Source organism: Pteropus medius, unplaced genomic scaffold (assembly GCF_902729225.1).
Source record: "Pteropus medius unplaced genomic scaffold, Ma_sr-lr_union100, whole genome shotgun sequence".
NCBI lineage: Eukaryota > Metazoa > Chordata > Mammalia > Chiroptera > Pteropodidae > Pteropus > Pteropus medius.
The window spans coordinates 12,559,330-12,579,757 of NW_024346667.1; the positions used below are offsets into that span (position 1 = coordinate 12,559,330).

Here is a 20,428-nt window from a genome sequence, read left to right on the forward strand (position 1 = left end):
TGTTAATAATGTTAAAGCTATGGAGGGCAAGAGTTTTCACAAATAATGAGAAAGACTTGGTGAGGGGAGAGGGGGACGGGAGTTGAAGACTTTAAGAAAAACGGTGAAAATCTTACCAAAGAACCTTCCTTTGGTACAAGCAGTGGCAGCTGGTTTAGTGGCTTCAATATCCATTGTTTTTCACACCTAGTAATGTTGTGGACACGCATAAAGGCTACACTCTGGACCAGAGCTTTAATTTTGGTGAAACTGGCCTCCAGTAGAAACTGATACCTACAAGAATCTACATATTAAAAAAGCAAAAACATGTCCCAGGATAAAATAAGGTCTAGAATCATCTAGGTATGATGTGAGTACAATGTCACCCATACTATCATGCTAGTATTTTTGTTTGGATTGTCATCGTTTTTGTTAGTGCTCTGGTTACAAAGTCACACAGTAGTCTTCTTAATCCTGTTTTCCGCAGCCCTGTTATTTTTAGTGCATGATTTTGCAGAATGAGAGGTTTTTTAGGAATGTATGTGTCACATTACAGTAGATAGGAGCAAACCACAAACTGAGATGGTGAACTCCAAATGCTAAGCAAATGGTCAGCCTCTCAGATTCAAAATCTTGTAACATGCCTGACAAATACCATCTCATTTAATCCTAAACTACTATATTTTGAAAACTATCTAAAAATTATGTGGTATCTATTAAACAGTGGAAATCTCAAAGATAGTCTATGAATGCTACAAACACATTCTAATGCTCTATTTTCCAAATTTACAATGTAATTGCTTTTTATTTCAGCTTCATTTTGACGGCTTTTGTTTAATCGCAAATAGAGTAATAAATCCTTCATGTGGCTTCTCTTTTCTTCCAATCAAGACATACCATCACCCACTAGGTCTAAGTAAAATCATTTGAGATAGATTAAATTTTGACTATATAAATTCTTTGTGAGAAGGCATAATCTTTTCCTTCAGAGTCAGCTTTGATGAAAAGTGCCTTACAGAAGGCAAAATGGCAGCATCCTAAATATACAGGGCTATTTATAACTACTATTTAGTTGACAACTCAAAAGCTGTATTCCTTATGACCAAGCAAAATGACAGATTTGGAGTTTTGTTCACTTTGATTCAGAATCACAGAGCATCCAACATGCTCTACACTGTGCTTGCCCATACACTCTGTGCCCCGTCTCTGCCAGCCATTGCCTTTCCTAGGATTTCCGACCCCAACCTTCCCAGGAGCTCTGGTTTTCTCACCATTCCAACAGTACATTCCTAAGTGGAGCACAAAGGGATATTATTTTGGTGTGTAGATTTAAGTGTTCTTGCTGATCCACTGTATTAACATCTTAACAGCATGAAGAGGTAGAGCAAAATACTACATGATCTCTTCCTATCCCCTCCCTTAGCTACTCAATCCCGTGAATCTCAAGCAAGTCATTTTTCTTCTCTGCTCCCTTCATTCCTGTCTCTAATGACACCCATTTTATACCTATTAGGTCACTTCTCCCCTTTCATTCACCAGTTTCTTTTTAGGAATCCTATCCTTGGCACCAATTCCAACAATTATAACATTTCTCAAAATCTGAGACATGACATTCACTCTGGATTGAATATCGATTTCCCCAACACAATAAAATACCTCTAGCCTGGCACTTCTGGAACACCAATAGTGCTAATTCGTATTAATAATGACCTTGAAGTACTTCAAATTTTCAAAGAAGCTTCTGAGTCAAAGGAATATTCAGTTATATGCCATACAATTTTAATGTTAAATGTCTTCACAGTCTTCTAACTCTTAACTATGATATATGGTAACTCATATGCCATAATGTGTGGCAAATATAGCTACTGTTTGATTAATAAACACGTTCACCAATTCATTCCAGCTAAGAGTAAGGTGTAACCAGAGATTGTTTAAATACTGGTGTTTCATTAAAATCACTGTCAGAGCTTCCTTTATACATTCCACCCCTCTATGTCGGATATGCCTAGTGCTTAAGCTGAAAAAAAAATTCCCAAGTAACTTTAAAAATAAACTCCTCCTCCTTGAAAACTACCACTGTAAATAAGGGTAGAAATCAGCCTATACAACTATGGTTCTCATCCCTGTCTGTGCACTGGTTGGGGAACTTGCTGAAAACACATGCTTTTAAAATATACAGATTCTAAGGCTCATCCCAGATATACCAGACCATACTCTTTTATGGTGGAACCCACTATCTGACTCCCCATGTTGATTCCAATGCACGGCCAAGGTTTGGAAACAAATGCTTTATAACCTTAAGCAAAGAGCTCTTGCTGCTCTCAGTGTTTCCAACGTGTCAACGCGGAACCATCATAGGAGGCAGCATTTAGGTGGGACCTGCAAGATTAAAGCGTAGCCAAGATGGTATTGTCAACCCTATATGTTCCTGTCTGTAATATGGAAATCACAGGATTGGAAGGTATGTCTACCCTGAGAAAGAGACTGGGGTAAAGTACTGAAAATAATTTCCTACAGATACAGACCTAGTGGTACCACTCAACTATTTGAATAACATTAGTGCTTACAATCAACTAAAAGAGTCATAAGTCTTCCCTAGTCTCTGCAGAGTTCAATACATTAGACTAGAAATGAGAGGTTTCAAAGAACTTTAGTTTGTTCACAAGAGACCCCAGTGGTTCAAGAATATCATTCCTCCACTTCCAATTAAGCCAGAACAGCTAAGTCCCAAAGTAAAGCAAAGTAATCAGTTAGAAGAGGCTCCTGATCATTACAAAAGAAGTCTGATGTAGAAAATAGCACATATTTTGCCATCAGTGCAATCTGGCTTAAAACCTTCTTCTATCAGTTACCAGCGATTTCTCAGATTACTTAACCTTTCTAAACTCATTTCTTCTGTAAAATGGGCATAAAAAATGTGAAAAATTTAAAGAGACAACATTTGTAAAAACCATTTTCAATATAGTTTTCTTTCCTCCTTCGTGATTTCTACAGGCCTCTTCCACTCTCCTCATACTTCTTTAGCCCTTACCTCAGTTTATTGCTATTACATGAGGCATAAACTTTGTTCCTCGAAAACTTACATGAAGTTTAAACTGTCTACTGACAACCCATGGAAAACCCACCAGTGCCTATTCAAAGTAACTTCTTAGGAAAGTTTGTTTGTTTGTTTGTTTGTTTGTTTACCTCTCAGGTACTGATTCCAGTAGAGCAAATGGCTCTCAAACTTTAGAGAAGGTAAGAATTACTAGAGAGTTTGTTTAAAATACAATCTCACCTCCCACCAACAATTTCATAATAGATTCAGGCAAGGATTCTAAATGGCCACTAAACTATTAGGTAAAAGGTTGTAAGGAAACAGGATATTGACACCTCGTAAAAATATTATCCGCAAGTTACTTACTGACTGTAAACAGGAAAATGTACCTTTATACAGAGAAATCTGACAAGTCAGAATTTAACTGAGATAAACTTTTATCACTAATAGTGGGATGAACCAGATATCATGTGCCTGATATGACATAAATACAAAGTAGGAAGCAGTATTTTTGACTAAAATATGTAGCCTGAATATAATTAAGACCATAGAAGCAACTTCAAGTTTCCTTAGAATACATAAGGGAGACAAAACATGGAAGAAACAATTAGGCAATCCAAAATGTGGAACATACATAAGAACCAGCCTAGACCCTGCAAAAGTCAATTTTTTGAGGGGCAAAAAGGTAACAATTGTTCTAAAGTTAAAGAAACATAAAAGCAATGCACGAAATCTGATTAAATCTGTTTGGAGGTGGGAAAAAGTATGAGACATTGTTGGGGACAACTGAGCAAATCTGAATATAAAGCAACTATTAGGTATTTTATAGAATTATGAAATTATGATTATTGTTAATATTCTTAGATGGGACAATTGTAGTTATGTAGTTACTGTAGTTATGTAGAATTACTCTATTTTCTACTTGAAGTCAAGTAAGGAGAGGTACAACCTCATGATATAGATTATACACACAGAGAGTTAAAATTATCTGTGTTAATTACTAACTCTGGATGTTCAATATACTTCTCTTTTACTTGTCTAAATTTCCATAATAAAACAGCAAAAATACGCACTCACTGGCTCAAAGCCCCTGGGGCTCTGATTCCTTAAGCCTGTAACAGACCCATAAATCCACATTTAACAAGCCCCAGGCCTATCCAAATAGGAGGAGTTCTCTGACCACTCTAAGAAACATGGCTGAAGAGAGAAAGCAGAGTGTGTCTGCTGTCTGTAAGGGCCTGGGATCTCAATTCCCTGCCAGCTCTATTTTACCCGCAGGCTTCTCAAGCTATGGGTTTGGCATCTTCCTCATCTTTGCCATCTTTCTTCATGTTTCTAGTATATTTAAGATGGAATAAAAAGGGGCATAAATGGTGAAAAAGAAAGTTTCTACTTCATGTACCAATGATTCTTTGAGAGCATCTGGCCAAGGTTATCAATAATTATCAACTCTACTTCCCTTCCAAGAGTACTCGCTATGAAGAAAACTGTTGTGTTTACCTTTCTGTGAACTGAATATTCAAATTTCTTCCTAGAAATGAGTGATGAGCATACAGTCCATGCACTATAAGTTGATAACCAATATAAAACAGAAATAGCGTCTGGACCACAATTTAAAAAAATGCTGCACTTGAAACAAGTTATTTTAAAAACGACTTGTTTAATATTTCAGGATAAAAGTGATATATGAGAAACTTTTCATTGGCAATATGTAAAATGCCTTAGCTACTGTGGTTTAAGGTAAATTAAAACAATGTGATACCGAGATCTACCTATACTAGACATACAGAAAAGAAAAAGCAAAGGTTGAATTTTATGTATAAATGTAAAAAAGCCACTGTAACAATAATCAACTGAATCCTCCGAGCAAATCTCATTTTTCCCAAAAATTCAACTTGAACCAAAAAAGCATCTATACCTTTATCTAAGAAAAAACGTGTGCAAAAAAAAAAAAAAATCACTTAGAATTATTCCCTAAACTCCAAAAATCTCTAACTTAGATATGCATTCCTTTAGCTTAATCTAAGAGTAAAAGATTTAAAACAGATTATAAAAAATAAGCAATTTAAAAAACTTTAATTTTAGCTGAAATTGCAAATTCACAAAATTAGCTAATAAACCAGCATAACAAGTTTCTCTGGAAGTCTAATCTGTAAATTTTAACATTAACTAGAGCAATATATAAAATGCCTCTAGAGGCAGCAAAGCAACTAAAAATAATGAGAATTTGTTTACTAATAAGTCAGAATAACACAGGATAAGACTTCAAAGCAGTTCCTAGGAAACCTACGCATTTTAAAATATTTTAATTGTTCAAACTAGAGTCTGAAATTCCTCCTTTAAAACTTGAGTGCTAACACCTATACCATAATAGACTTTCTAAAACTGAAGAAATCTTAAAGATCAATTTAACTCCTTATTCAATAAATATGAGGAAACTGAGGCCAGAGATATTTTCATAACCTGCAGAATTGATAATAAACCTGATTTCTCAACTCCAATGTTCCCTTTCTATCACGAAACGTCCTCTGCTCTTTTTCAGATCTCCAATAGTGGTAAATAGTGGATTGTTTTTAGACGACAACTAGTACAAAGTCGCTGAACTTCTTAAATGAGGCTGTATTTTCATGATTTTTTTTTAAACTGTAACTTTCAGAGCCAAATAAGAAATCCAGAACTTCTGACTAGAAGAGAGTAGGTAAACAGAGCATCATGGGGATTAAACTAAAACTTTAGCCACAAAATTTGTTTGCAGAGAATATACTGCAAAGCAAAACCAGCCTTTGGCAAAAAAAGCAACATTCAAGACTCGGTTTCTTTTTGCATCCCACAGAATCTTTCCAACAGTCCAGAATTTACTCATTACAATAGCCTAACTGTATGACCTTAAGGATAAACTTGGCAAAATCCAAGCAAATGATGTTTAAAGGCAGAAATGAACTGCTTGTGATTTCTGACATGTATCTGCTAGATTTCCAAAATGCTAGACTTCTGTAATACATATTTTGATGTTTTGTTTCTGGATCATTCTGGAAATAACTATCATTCATCTCTAGTTGCAATTTTACTCAACATATGCCATTTTTTTACCACCTTCCCTTAAAATTCACCATAAATGTCAAGTTTTTACTGTTTCTGTTCACTCAAAAATGAGAAATAATCTTCAGAGATGCTCTCTTCATAGTAACTCTCCTTTACGAAGTAACTCCTAGTCTAAATCTAATTCTTCCAACCTCACAGCTAATCATGTACTTCTGTAATTTTTCAGTGGGAGAGGATGCGAAGGTAGCTAAATGAGATTTTATGTTGTTAAATTTGTCCCTTTTTTCATTGATGGTTATCAATGGGCCTTGCCCATTGCAAGATCATAAAATTATTACTTGACAGTTTTCTTCTAGTGTTTTTAGAGTTTAATATTTTGTTTGTAGCTTTCATTCTTTTAGAATTTTTGTTTATGCAAGGTAGAGATCAATTTCCCCCCCCCCAATTAGGTAGTCAATTGCCTCAATATCATTTGTAAAATAATCTTTTTTTTCCATTCACTGATTATAAATGCCACCATTACTGTCTAAATTCCCACAGACCTGTCAATTTATTCCACATTTTTCTGCTTCACTACCTACTTGCTTAATTCCTCTGCCAATGGCACATTGTTTATCTTTCAAATTATTAACTTTATAGCACACCCACTTTCTGATAAAGTCTCAACATTTTTCTTTTTCAAGGTTGTTTGACCACTCAAACACATTTACTTTTCTCAGATCAATTTTTCTCAAGTTTTCTCTCAAAAGACCCCATTTTCTTTTGAACCAGAATTCCATTAAATTTATGGCTACAATAAAAAAAATGATATTTTTACAATATTGAGATTCCCCACACAGTAATAAGCAGATAAAGCTACTCTTTTACACACACATACACACACACACACACACACACACAAATAAACGTATATAACCTTTTAATGGCCCCACACAAATGAATTGCTTAAATCACAAAATCTTAGATCTAGAGGAACATTACAGATCACTTAGTCCAATAGCTCTCATACCCCCAGTTATGTTTATCTCAAGATAAAGAAAATAGTTTCAAAATTAAAATTGTTATAACTTTTACATTCAACATAATCATGAAAGTACAATCTGAATCACACTAAAAGCAGAGAAGTGGGCTACATTTATTGAAGACTACTTTGAATTTAGAAATCATTTCAGAATAAGTTCCATACTCAAAGGAAAAAATAGTGAGTACTGTAAGTGCATACACTTGAGACAGCCTCAATACTTTTGGACACTCATGTTTCCGATGTAAAGTCGTCTTGTTAAGGTGTTGTCCAGGAATCAAATTTCAAAGTACCAAATCATTCCATTCTCAACTGTTCCATCATATTTATTAAGAGCACAATTTCCAAATGAAACAAGTCTGAAACCCAATTCTAAAAGTGTTTCTCAAGGCTGGCTGCCCATCTGACCACCTGTGATTCTAAAAATCAGACTGCTTGGGTCTCATCTTGGCATTCTTCTACAGCAGGTCCAGCAATACTCCGGCGTTTCTTTCTTTTTCAAGTTCTAGTAGGTTCTAGTCTCAGCCAGAGTTAAGAACCACTATTCTAAATATTCAACAAGAACAAAGCGCCATAATATACCAAGTATCCCTACATAGGGCGGGGGGTGGGGGAGGATTTTAAAAAGCACCTTCACCTCTTCACCAGCCCAGCAACATTTGCTGCTGATTATATAGAGCTACGTTCTTATATTATATCAGTTTTAAAAAAGAAAAAAAATGCTAAAACAAAGCTTTAGACTGTTCACAGATTGATGATGCCATTATGATACCTGAAATGCCTTTTTTCTCTCCCTTGAAGGCAACCCTCCACCCCATCTCCTCTACCATGAGAAAAGCTGACGTTCACTTTAAAAATCACAAATACCATTAAGATGTAAAGTAAATTCCTTTTTTACTTTGTAAAATAGAAGGGTGAAAACACATTGATAAAAAATATAAATAAAAAAGGAGATTAATGGCTTGGTTGTGATATCATGATATTAGATGAAATTTTAGTCAAAGAGCAGTTGCTTCCTGACTGCAGAGAACCGCCGACACACTTAAGTACCCCCAAAGGTAGCACGAAAGCAAAGAAAGGCCCATACGTTGAAGGAAAAAACTTACAAACAACAATGCAATATGCAAACTAAATCAAACTATTTCTAAGGTCTAACTCTCCAAGAAAATGACCTCGCTTTCTAATAACAATACATCATACTAAATTGAAGCCCCGTGTGACTCATACTCCTAGTATGAGTGATTCATATACCTGCTATCTCCGGGAAGAACACCTGTAAAGTAGAGGACATAAAGCTATACAGGAAATTACATGTTAAGTAATTAGTGAGGGCAAAAGATGAATTAAATAGACCTGAATCATACTAGTGCTCTGCAGAATGAGGTTCATGAAACCAAAACAGCCTACAGACTATTTCTTCATGCTCCCATTTTGTCCCAGCCAAAAATATTTTCTTATATTCTATATTCACTTGGTGAAAGAGGTGTCAAGTATTTTCCATCTTGACAAGAAAGGCAACATGCATAGAAGTTTACCATCCTACTATCAAGGGAAACTAAATTTCCCACAGTGCTAAATAAGCACTGTGCTTTCTCCAAGCAAAAGTCAAATAATTTTACATTTAAAAAAATTTTTAAAGCATGTGAAGAGACAAGTATTCATGGTTTAATGGAATCAATTTTGACCATATACAACTTTACCAACATTTTTTCTTAGAAATGTGGCCCAAATCAATGACATAATTCCTAGACCTTAACTTTTGTATCATGTGACCACATGAAATAGCAAATTTTAAATAACAAATATAATTAAGAGAACTGTAACCCTAAAAGATTTGCAATAAAAACTGAGAAAATGTATGTTTATACACACTGACAAGTAATTGTTTGCCAAGACATTACAACAAGAGAATAAAGACCTTTCTCCAAATCTTTTAGACAGGAATGATTTCTATGCATGCCACATGCCTACCAGGTATTAAAGAGCAGACCCTGTTCCTGGAGTATTTCAAGCAAAACTTAACTGAAAAATAAAAATTAAATTAAATCAAAAAATCCTTCCTCAGTAAGTATTTCTTCTGAAGTATAGCTATGTCGGAATAAATACCTTAGCTGAATTAACCTGTCTTTCAACACATTATACTTCTAAAACTTAAAGAAATATTTAAACATATACTCTAATCTTAAAAAAGGACTAAAACAATTTAGACATAGTAAAATCACAAGCGCCTTTTTAAAATATATATATATCTCTGTAGACCTTGAAAGTTTAATGACGGTCTGGGAAAACACTCTTTTAAACAACTATAAAATCTAAATTTACTTAAATGTACTTTTCAATTTGTTCCAAATCTGGACTTCTACTTTGCCCAAGTACAATTAAGATTTAGGTCAGGTTGGGCGCTAGGAGGGGGACTAGAATTATTCTGCCTAAAAATTTTGTAAATCTGAACTCTAAATTTCATTATGTCCCCAGAGCTAATAACTAATAGCTATGATGGATTACATTAGAAACAACTCTCTCAGGAATTTTAAACTGACACCAAGATTTTGTTTGCCCACACTTAAAGATGTCTAAGATATGGAGACAGATGATTTCGACTTGATCAGTAGAAATTAAATACATTCTTTAAGTTTTCTTTGTATTTCAAAATCTCTTCCCCATACTTTTTCTTTACACCTTATCAACCTTCAAGAAATCAAAAAAGATATTTCCAATATCAAACATACTACCTGTGATTCAGCATGGATTTGGGTGTTTAGGGGTGTTTTTAGTTTAGATCTCAAATTCAAAATATATTTCAATGTTTTACTGGACCCCAATCTATACTCATAATAACTAAAAGTTCGTCAATCAGGATTTTTTTTCTTATTTTATTCCCCCCTCTTCTTTTAAACTTATCAGGAGGAAACATATTATCTGCACACAAATACAGCTAGCAAAAAGGCTGCTTGGTTCTATCTAGGAACACTAGTAAAAACCCTGGGAGAATCAAGAAAATTAAGAACCACCGACAAGTTCCCTATCGGGAATCTGCATGTAAATTCTGTAGGACAAAGTTATTGCATTCACTTTCACAATTCCGTTTAATTCAAACGTGCTTTCTGAAACATTTTTATTTAAAATTCTAAATAGTGTTCTGGACAAACGATTCAAGACAATCAACTTCATTTCAGTTAACTTGAGTACATCTCGGTTAACTGAAATACTGAGCCTTAAAATCTCAGGTGTAGGAGTCAAGCAGTCAAGGCAAAATGTCTTCTCAGAGAAGCAATGTACCTGAAGAGCTTTTTGTAATTTGTCTTTAGTAAGACTTTTTTCTTTTGCAAATGCTCTTACCCAGAACTGTTTCTAGACTACACTCACACTGATTTAAGTCGGATGGCACAGATTTACCAAGGTTTTAATGGGATCCTTTCCTTCGTTCAGTCAGTTAAGGCTGGTGGCAAAAGGAACATCTGCCAGTGATGTTTGAGGGATTCACCTGACACACAGGAAATTTACAAGAAGAAAGGGCCGCAAGACCAAGCTTGGGGCTTGTGTAAATATAAGTCACCTAAGCTGTGGCCTGGCTACCAAAAACAAGGTTCCACCAGAACAGGTAACCTGGTGTCTGATTTTCCGGAGGTGAGAGTTAAAAAACAAATACTTATACCCATCGCATACTATACAATTCTACCTGTCACTAAGAAAAGGACACGTCTAATCCAGCAAAAAAAAAAGTCATTTTTCCTTCAAGGAGAGCAGCAGTTTGGAGTCATTTGTAGGGGATGGGATTGCAGGAAAGGAAGGAAGAGCGTGGAATAAAGGGGTGCTAAAAGGAAAGAGGAAGCAGAGGAGTTTGCACAAGGCCCCACAGGCCACTGCGGAGAGAAGAGAAGACGGGGCGGGGAGGGGGAGGGGGACGTCTCACTGGGGGACAAAACCGAGTGCAAACCGGCTTATAGAAGGAAGAAGGAAGGTCTCCCCCACACCCCAAGGAGGCGAGGTGGGGTGCAGATAAAAAGCGCTAGCGGCTGGTTACCTTGGGATACAGGGGAAAGGGACAACACAAATACGGAGGTCTACGGAGATGGAGGGGAGGAAAAGGATGAGGCAGGGTCTCCGCTAAACGTGAACCAGGGATGAAGATAGACAAAACAGCGGACTTGGGCCTCCCCGGGCCAAAAGGCGTGGCCAGTGATCCAGATCACACGATGGTCTTTTATAGACCACAGGGAAGTGCGCGGCAAACCCCTCCTTCAAGACCCCGGGCCGGGCCCGTCCGAGGAGCCTACCTGCGAGGCACCTCGAGGGAGGAGCGCGCCCCGGAGGGCTCAGGCCTCATCCGCGAGGCCCTCTGCAGGGCCGCTGGCCAGGCCCCCGCCCCCACCCCCGCAGTGCTCTTACCTCCACACCTGCCCCATCTGCAGCAGGTGGATGACCGACTGCCAGATCCACACGGAGAGGCGGCACAGGCGCTGCGCCCCCGGCGTAGCCGTGCCCCCTGCGCCTGGGCCGCCGCGGGCCGCGCCGTGGCCGTAGCCGGCCCCCATCATGGGGGGGCCCCGGCTGCTGAGCCCCTCCACGGCGCCCAGCCCGCCGCCCGTGTAGTCCTGCACGAACCAGCGGAAGCTCAGGCTCTGCACCAGCAGCGACGGCACCAGCACGAAGAAGAGGGTCAGCCCGAAGTAGCCGTAGTCCCCCTTGCGGTAGTAGTCGAGGGCCAGCCACAGGTCGGTGCCCACGTCCCCGAAGAAGACCAGCAGCGCCAGCACGATCCACAGGCAGTCGAGCCACGGCCGCTCCACCTGCGGCGGCTGCGGCCGCGCAGCCGAGGGCGTCGGGGGGTGGCGGTCGGCGGCCGCGGGCGGTTGCAGCGGCTGGTCCCCCCCGTCGGCGGCGGCGGCGCTGCGGCGCGGCTTCTTGCCCAGGAGGGAGCGCAGGCAGGCGGAGCGGCAGCCCCAGTAGCACGAGGAGGTGTTGCAGCAGTGGCAGATGTGCAGCGAGCTGCTCTCGCCGGGCTCGCTGCCGTCGCCGCCGCCGCCGCAGCCGCCTCCCCCGGGCTCCCCGTCCTCCTCGCCGCCGCTGCCCACCGCCTCGTCCAGGTTGTGCAGCTGGGCGAAGCCCACCCCCACGCCACCGCCATCGGATTTCGCCGCCATCTTGACTCTCTTCCCCATCCCGGAGGTTGGGGGAAGGGACAGGTGGGGGGGGAAGGGAGGGGCAGGGGTGGGGAGGGGGAAACAGATGGAGAGGAAGGGGGGCGGGGAGGAAGCGGGGGAGCAAACGAACGAGGGGGGAGTGGGCCAGGGAACCCCCTCCGCTTCCGGGTAGTTGGCGTCACTTCCGGGCGAGCCCCCCAATCGCACGGCGCCCGCAGCTCCCCAGCCCTACCCTCCCGGCCAAGATGGCCGCCCTCCTGTGCCTCAGCTGCTGGGCGGGGGGCCGGGGGGTTCTCCCCGCCAGGGCTCCCCTTCCCCTCTTCCGTTGACCCCGAAACCCATCAGGTTGACCCCTTGGCGTTTCTGAATCCCGCTGGGCCGAGTGAGGCGGTCCAAAGTGATCCCTGGAGGGGACAGTGCCAGACGTTTTGGGGTCCCCTTCCTCAGCGTCGCAGCTCACAGCTTTCCTCCTGGAGAAACGCCCCCTAACACCCTCCCGGCTGCTGGCGGAGGGGCGGGACCTGTGAGGGAAGGGGTGGAGCTAGTGTAAAGCAGGTGATTACGTGTCACTTCCGGGAGATAGGATGACCTCATTGTGTAGTTAGACATCACCCCCCCCCATCAAGATGGCTGTGTTTCACCTCTTTGGCTGTTCCTTTTTTTTTTTTTCCTTTTAACAGTCTCTCAAATTCTTTTATTTTGAGGGTCTTTAGAAATTACCTAAGTCACTTTAGATTACCACACACAACTTACTTATTCTCACCTCTTTTTAGACACTTTCCACTTTTATCTCTGTTGACCCCCTGAATTTCTTGTCACTGACAACTTTACCATCTTTTGTAATAAAGTTTCTACCATTTCCTTAAAACTCCAGGCAAAAGCCAGTTAAAATCTGCCTGAGTGCGTCTTAAATGTTGGACCAGAGATTGACTTGGCATGTTGTGACCTTGAGTGTATTTTCACCATCGAATGTATTTCTACCAACTTTTTTTTAAGTACGCGATTTTAAAATTCTGTGACCTTACCTGAAAAATTCAGAAGTATCCAGTTGTTAAGCTGTATTAATTACTTGTTTAGACTAGTTGAATGTATGAAGACTGCCTTTTAGAATGGGAGGTGGGGAGAGGGTGCAACTCTGTCAGTAAATATGGCTTTAAATGAGTGAAAATATTATCAATGTGCTATATCATTAAAATAGGTGCAGGGTACACTATTAACAAATTACAAAAGTGAAGCAGCACTGCATGGATTTGAATTACAATGATCTTCCAGTGAAAGTATATTTGAAGCTGTTACATATCAGGTGAAAGGAACATTTTGAAGTTACAAAAAGGAAATAAATTTAAACCCTTCATTTTATCACTCATCTTCCTAAATTTTTGTACCCATTTTTCTGATTCTACTTCTCGCTTCAGTAGAACCTTCTAATAATGCTAATAACTTTCTTTGGGATGCTGAGGACGAATTAGGTAATGTTTGTATGGCATTGACATTCTGCAGAAGAACGATGCCTTTGAAATTTTAAGTATTGTTATTTTGCGGTATATGATATTTAACACTATAGCACTTAGTTAAGTATGGGGGTGGCAGGGCAAGATGAAGATTCTACATTTTAGGATACAACTTTTCATGAGTATTTATGCCAAGGTAAAGCCTGTAAAGACTTTACAGAAAGTACACAGAATTTTTATCCCAGTCATTTAGGGCGGTGTGCAGGGGGAAGGGGCTGATGCCAAAATATACCTTTGGAAATAAGTCGCATAGCTATATCCATTTATTTCATATTATAATTTAAGCCTCATTGTTCCTATGGTAGTAAAGCTTACAGTCAGTAGGTAAGGATTATTTCTGCCTATAAATAGGATTTGTTTCTTTCTTTACTGAATTTGAATTAATAGCAGCTTAGAAAGACAGCCTAAATGTAGGGTAGGATTGCCTAGGTTTGGATCCCAGTTCCACTAAACATGAATAAGGTGAGCAAGAGAGTTAACTTCCTTAGACCTCAATTTCCTCCATTATGTAATGAGAATAATAATAGGGCCCTCTTCGAAAAGTTGGTGGGAAGATTAAAGGTGGTAATCCATTCAAAGCTCTCAACATGATACCTGATAAGCGCTAAATAAATGGTACCTGCCATTATTATTATTATTATCACTTGTCATTTGTTTGCATAGTACCAACATATAGTTAAGTTCTATCATTTAGTAGATTTGGTATCTTTAATAAATTAAAGCATTTTAAAATACTTCTGGGAAATAGGTACAATTAATTTGTGTTTTTAAATATAGTTCCTCTATTTAAGCCTGTGAGGCTATGAAATGAGATACAAAAGCAGGCAGCAATGGCATATTTATGATTCCTATTTCTTTGTGCCCTGATAGAATATAATCTACTAGTAAAATTAGCTAAGTCAATTATACTCATTATATAAGGCTGACATATGAGATTGAGTCAAAATTTTTTACAATTGAAATTTCAAGTAGATTTATAGAATTTGCAAGTGATTTTTGTAAAGTGATTTCAACTTTACATTTGCTGTTTCAGCAATTTTATCATTCTGCGTTATTTGGAAGTGATATACTGTAGAACCCAGGAAGTTCTAAAACTAAAATTTGTTACAGTGATAAGAAAGCTATAGTGAGATTTACTGAAAAGTTAACATAAATTTGGACTGTGCTATGAATGGTACTTTTTTTACCTAGAATTTTGGGGCAATTAGTTGTTTTAAATAAGTCCAGCACTTAGCACAGTGCTGAACACATCATGAGCACTCAGTAAATATTGGTTAAAAGAGTAAATTAAATTAATTTTCCAGATAACTGAAATTTTCCCTTTCAAGGGCCCCCTAAAATTGTATTTCACATTTTGCCATGTAAATCTCCAAAAACTCATTATTTTAGTAAATATACCTCAATTCTTTAGTAAACAAGAGGGAATTGATTTAAAAAAAAAATGCATTGCCCAAAGGTCTGCTTTAACAGCACACCAGTTAACCCTTTCCTGATTACTTGACCTTAAGGTAGCCGCAGGCTAAGAGGTTCTGACTATCTCTGAGCCAACTGAGGACACTTGTTGTTTCTAACTAACATTTTTTTTTTAATCTCTGCTTTTCGTAGTTCAGTCAGTTAAGAACTTTGACCCCCATTACTTCCACTTCGATATAGGCTGGGAAGCCGAACCACAAAGTGTGTTGGAATTCTCTGTAAAATAATAGCCAATAGATTTTTAGAGCCTCTTCTATAAGTAAAGTTAAACAGATTTAATATATGGAAATCATGCCATACATTTTGGATATATAGAGAGACCTTTGAGATTTTTCTTCTCACCATTTGTGTTCACACCATTTCTCCTTAGGCAAAGGGGGGAAAGTTAGTGCTGGATGCTATTATGTATTAGACATGTCCCAAATACCATTCCATTTAATCTTACAACAGTCCAAAAAGCCATGGGGATTAGTATTCCCATATTAATGGTTTAGAAACAGACTTAAGTCTGCCAAATGACTTACCCAGAGTCATACCCATGGTAAGTGGCATAGCCATGGATTAGAATACAAGCAGGTTTAATTTCAAAGCCTAATCCATTGCCCTGGGCCAGTCAGTGTTTGGCCCCTGGAAATGAAGTCAGTGTTACTGTATTAATCACTGGAGGGACCCTAAAATGGTGCTGATACACATTTTGAGACAGAACACTTGAATCCCAACATGGGGGTTTGCCCCCATGAAAGCACTGAAAGGGGCTTCCTCATACATTCTTTAAAAAATTTTCCTAATTTGAGCCTGGATAAACCCTCAAATCTAGCAGGTGAATGTCATCCTTATTAATTCTATTCTTTGTATCTTATTGTCTTCTATAGAAATAAGACTTCTCTGAGCACTGCAGAATAAGCTCATAGAACCCACTATCCCTAGAAGTTCTATTTCTATATTGATGTGAAGAATTGCAATTTCAGCGTGCATTCTCATATATTCCTGCTGGAGTTAAAATGGCACAATCTCTATGGAAGGAAATTTGGTACTATCTGTCAAAATTACAAATGCATGCAATCACCCTCTGAGACAGCAGTCCCTCTTACGGGAATTTACAAATATGCACATGTAAAAAGTTACATGTAGTCAAGATTATTCATGTAGAATTGTTTACAATAGCAAGAAAAAAATGGTGGAGAGAAATAAAAGTGTCAATCCAAAGGGAGACTAAATTGTGGCACGTCCACAAGACAGAATACTATGCACCGATATTGAAATTTTATAATTTTCTTTTTAAAGACATAAAAGTTGCAGAATGCATTGTTATACAAAAAAAAAAAAAGAGCAAGGTGCAAAACAATAGAGCATGCTAAATTTTCTGTAAAAAATGGGGAGGGATAAGGTTATCTATTCCTATTTGCTTATATTTGCATAAAGCAGCTCAGGAAAGATACCCAAGAAACAAAGTGATTACCTATAGTGTGGTGGTAGTGGTAAGGAGAAATGGTGTGAACAGGGGCAAGGATGCGAGAAAGACAATAAATGTTTGGAGGAGGTTTTATCAAGGGGAGGAGGAATGTGCACACACATGCAGGCATGCAGACATAGGAATAAAGGGGTGGGCATATCTGTATTTCTTTCTGGACAGTAATACCATTAAGGCCTATTTTGTAAAGATCTTTTTCTCTTAAGAACTCTGACATCTGTGAATTAATTTAAACCCATCTTGAACTTCCTTGTATTTGCTATGTTGTCTAAGTAAGGATAATGAGCTCCACGAGTTAACTCCCCAAAGAGCAGAGTACAGCGTAAGTTCATCATATATACACTTATGTGGAATCAACTATTCATGCTCAACCAAAAGAAAATGAAGAGTAAGCAACAACAAATCAAATCATACAGGCCATTTCAGAGAAGTGTATAGACCTCTTTTTTTTTTTTAATAAAAGTTTTTTTTAATTATAGGAGGTAAGCTTTGTACTTAAATCTCAGCTCTGTCATTAACTAGCTATAGGATTTTGAGCAAGGTATGTCCTTATTTAAGCCTCGGTTCCTTGATCATAAAAATTGGAAGAATAAAATTTATCTCATACTGTGATTTGTGGAGGTTCAATGAAATATTATGTATATAAAATACCTACTACTGAATAAGTGGTTGCGCTAGCCCTTCCCTGCCTCACGTTGTCAGACCTTATGAAAGTCTTGCCCATTCCCAAGTCCCTGGTCCATTAATTTACACCACATTTTTTTCCTGGTTTTCCAACACTGTGTGATTAAGTAATTGTGTAGGCTTCTTGTGGACTTCGCCTTTCCTACTAGAAATTGTGTGATGGAACAAGTAATCAGTCACCCAACCCTGAGTCTGAATTCCCTGCTCTGCCCCATACTGGCCAAGTTACTTTAACTCGGATCTATTTTCCTGACATGTAAAATAGTAAGCGTATTGTTCCCCCTACAAGCTTATTGTGATACTAATTCCTGGTGTACAATAGATGCTAAATAAATATTAGTCCTCCCTCCCTCATCACTCCCTTTTCTTGTTTCCTATTCTTGCTATAACAAATTCACAAAAACTTAGTGGCTTAAAGCAACGTTAATTTATTATCTTAACAGTTCTGGGAGTCAAAAGTCCAAAATAGGTCTCAGTGGGTGTCAGGGTGTTGGCAGGGTTGAGTTCCTTCTGGAGGCCCTAAGGTAGCGTTCATTTTCTTGCCTTTTCTCGATCTTGAGACTGCCTGCTCCCTTGGCTCTTCCATTTTCAAAACCAGCAATTGCTTCACCTCTGCTTCTGTCATCACGTCTCCTTTCTCCCTGTTTCCCTTATAAAAACTGACCCAAATAATCCAGCATACTCTCCCTCTCTCAAAATACTTATTTTAATTACATCTGCATTTTCTTTTGCCATGTAAGGTAACATATTCAGAGATTACAGAGATTAGGATGTGGCCATATTTAGGAGCTATTATCCTGTCTACCACTCCCTTTAACTTCTTCCTGATGTGCAAACCTGAGCCCATCATTCCTGGCCCCCAAATTGACTCTGTCTTCCAAACCAGCCTCACTTGATCATCCCAGACATCTAGCCGGTGACTTACAAACTCCAAAACCAGGGAGCCAGAATGAATTTAAAAAGCGTTTTGTATACAACTTCCATATCATAGATAAGGAAGAGGAAGCTAAGCATAGAAGACACTTATTTAAGGTCACATTAGTTCACATTAACACAAGGATTATGTCTTAAATTTCCAGATATTCAGGCCAGGACTCTTAACACATAATGTGAATTATGCTGATTCACATACCTTATTAAGTGGCGTAGATCACTCATTTTCGGTTTTTGATATCTCCTCATTTCTATCTCTTAATGACAGGAACACTGGGCTTAGAGCTTAAAAGGCAAAAAGTAGGTTTGAGTTCCAGTTATGCCATTTACTGGTTCTGTGTCTTTGGACAAATCCAGATTGAATCTCAGTTCTCATGTAGAATATTAATATCTGCCCTACCTTTCTCCAAGTCTTGTTGTGAGAACCTGTAGGTATTAGTGTGCTTTCTAAATCATAAAGAGATGTAAGAAATATAAGCAACTGTATTTATGCCAGTTGAGGCCTCCTGCATAATCTCTCTGACTATCCTCCTTTCCCATCCAGCCTGCTTACCATCATCAGACTAATAAGCCTAAAAAACCATCTATTGTGAGAACATATAACAGCTCACGATTGCCTACTGTACCAAATCCAAATTGCACCCCTTAGTTTTCAGAGCTTCCATATCTTGTTTCCAACCTACAGAGCCAAAATTAATTTTTACTGTTGGCCAGAACACACCCTTATCAGGAAAATGTCTTCATTTTCCACACATATCCAGCTCATCCCTGCCCTGGAGCTTCTGATTTTGCTTTTTATTAATTCACAAAGTCTTTTCTTCTCCTCTTTACCTATCATCTAAATCAATAAACTTTTAATGAAGGCCTACTATGAAGAAGATGACATGCTAGCAATAGCTCAAAATCACTCTCATCTTTCAATACCTTTTTCAAATCCCACCTTCTTCAGCAAAAATATCCTTGATGACTCCAACACAGAATGATGACTTCTTTGGAAATCCTGTAACATTTAGAATCCCTACCACACATTTTAACTTACTTATAGGCAGTATTACATTCTCTTAGTTTTCATAATGATGTTTTAAAAATTAGAGCCATAAGGAACCATCACTTCATCTAACCTTTCATTTTAAATAATAAGAATCTGTGACATTTATTCAAGCAATATATATTGAGTACTACCATGTATTAAGCTCTTTTCCAAGGAATCCAGTAACAAGCAAAGTCTCTGAAACTCTCAGAGAAGAGGATGGACACACGACAAGTAGAAGATATAACATGTGCAGGGGAAGTGATACGAAAGAGAAGAGGGGCTCGTGAAACTGCTTAGTATGTCTACAACATTGGTTGCAGGGAGAAGTGCGAAAGAAGAGGAAGATTTTAAGTGTAGACTGGGGTCAATTTTTGAAGATCCATAAATGTCAGGCTTAAGACTTTAAAGTCAATCCTATAGGCAGTGGGAAATCATCACGGGCTTTGATTCAGAGAAGCAACAAAATCAAGTTTGTGTTTTAGACAAATAGCTTTGATGACAGTGTAAAAGTTAGAGCAACAAGTGGGTGTCCTAAGCTAACTAAGTCATTGGTATTGCTATAAACCAGCATTTTGGGGGTTCATCATTCATTGGTGGACACAGGGAGAAACTAATATTCTTTTGATATTCCAAAACAGATGAAATTTTCTTAGCCCAAACAGAGCAAATTACCTTTTATAAAATTGGCAAAATAGTTCCTTCTTTTACATAGTTCTCTTTCACTCATAGTTCTATTTTATGATTTTCTAAACTAAAGCACTTTTAGGGAGCATATTAAAGGATTTAAAATTTAGATACTAAAATTAGTCACTCCTTTCAAATAGTCAGCACTATATAATGCATTATTTGGTTTTAAAATTTCAGCATAATGCCAACTTTCAGTTAATTATAATCACATATAATCTTTGGAAAGAAACTTTAACGAAATATATCTGCCTGACTAGGATTTTTTTTTTTCCCTGCTCCAAAGCACTTAGGAATATGTAGGGACAGACATATGTTTATTTAGGCATATGTAGGCACAGACCCTGAGATGACACTCAGCGATTCCCCTCCTGGTGTTCACATCTTTGTGTAATCCCTTCCCTTTGGATGTGGAC

At 38.5% G+C, this 20,428-nt stretch overlaps 1 protein-coding gene across 1 annotated transcript in view; it reads right to left on the reverse strand.

The window, feature by feature from the left end:
- XKR6 (XK related 6) overlaps nucleotides 1-20,428 on the reverse strand; it is a 291,730-nt gene that overhangs the window by 235,858 nt on the left and 35,444 nt on the right. Inside the window, exons 2-3 of the mRNA XM_039876069.1 lie at nucleotides 18,495-18,573; nucleotides 11,469-12,744 (exon numbers count right to left, since the gene is read on the reverse strand). Coding sequence (XP_039732003.1) covers nucleotides 11,469-12,241 — 773 coding nt within the window. The 5' untranslated portion in view covers nucleotides 12,242-12,744; nucleotides 18,495-18,573. The remainder of the gene's footprint in view (nucleotides 1-11,468; nucleotides 12,745-18,494; nucleotides 18,574-20,428) is intronic.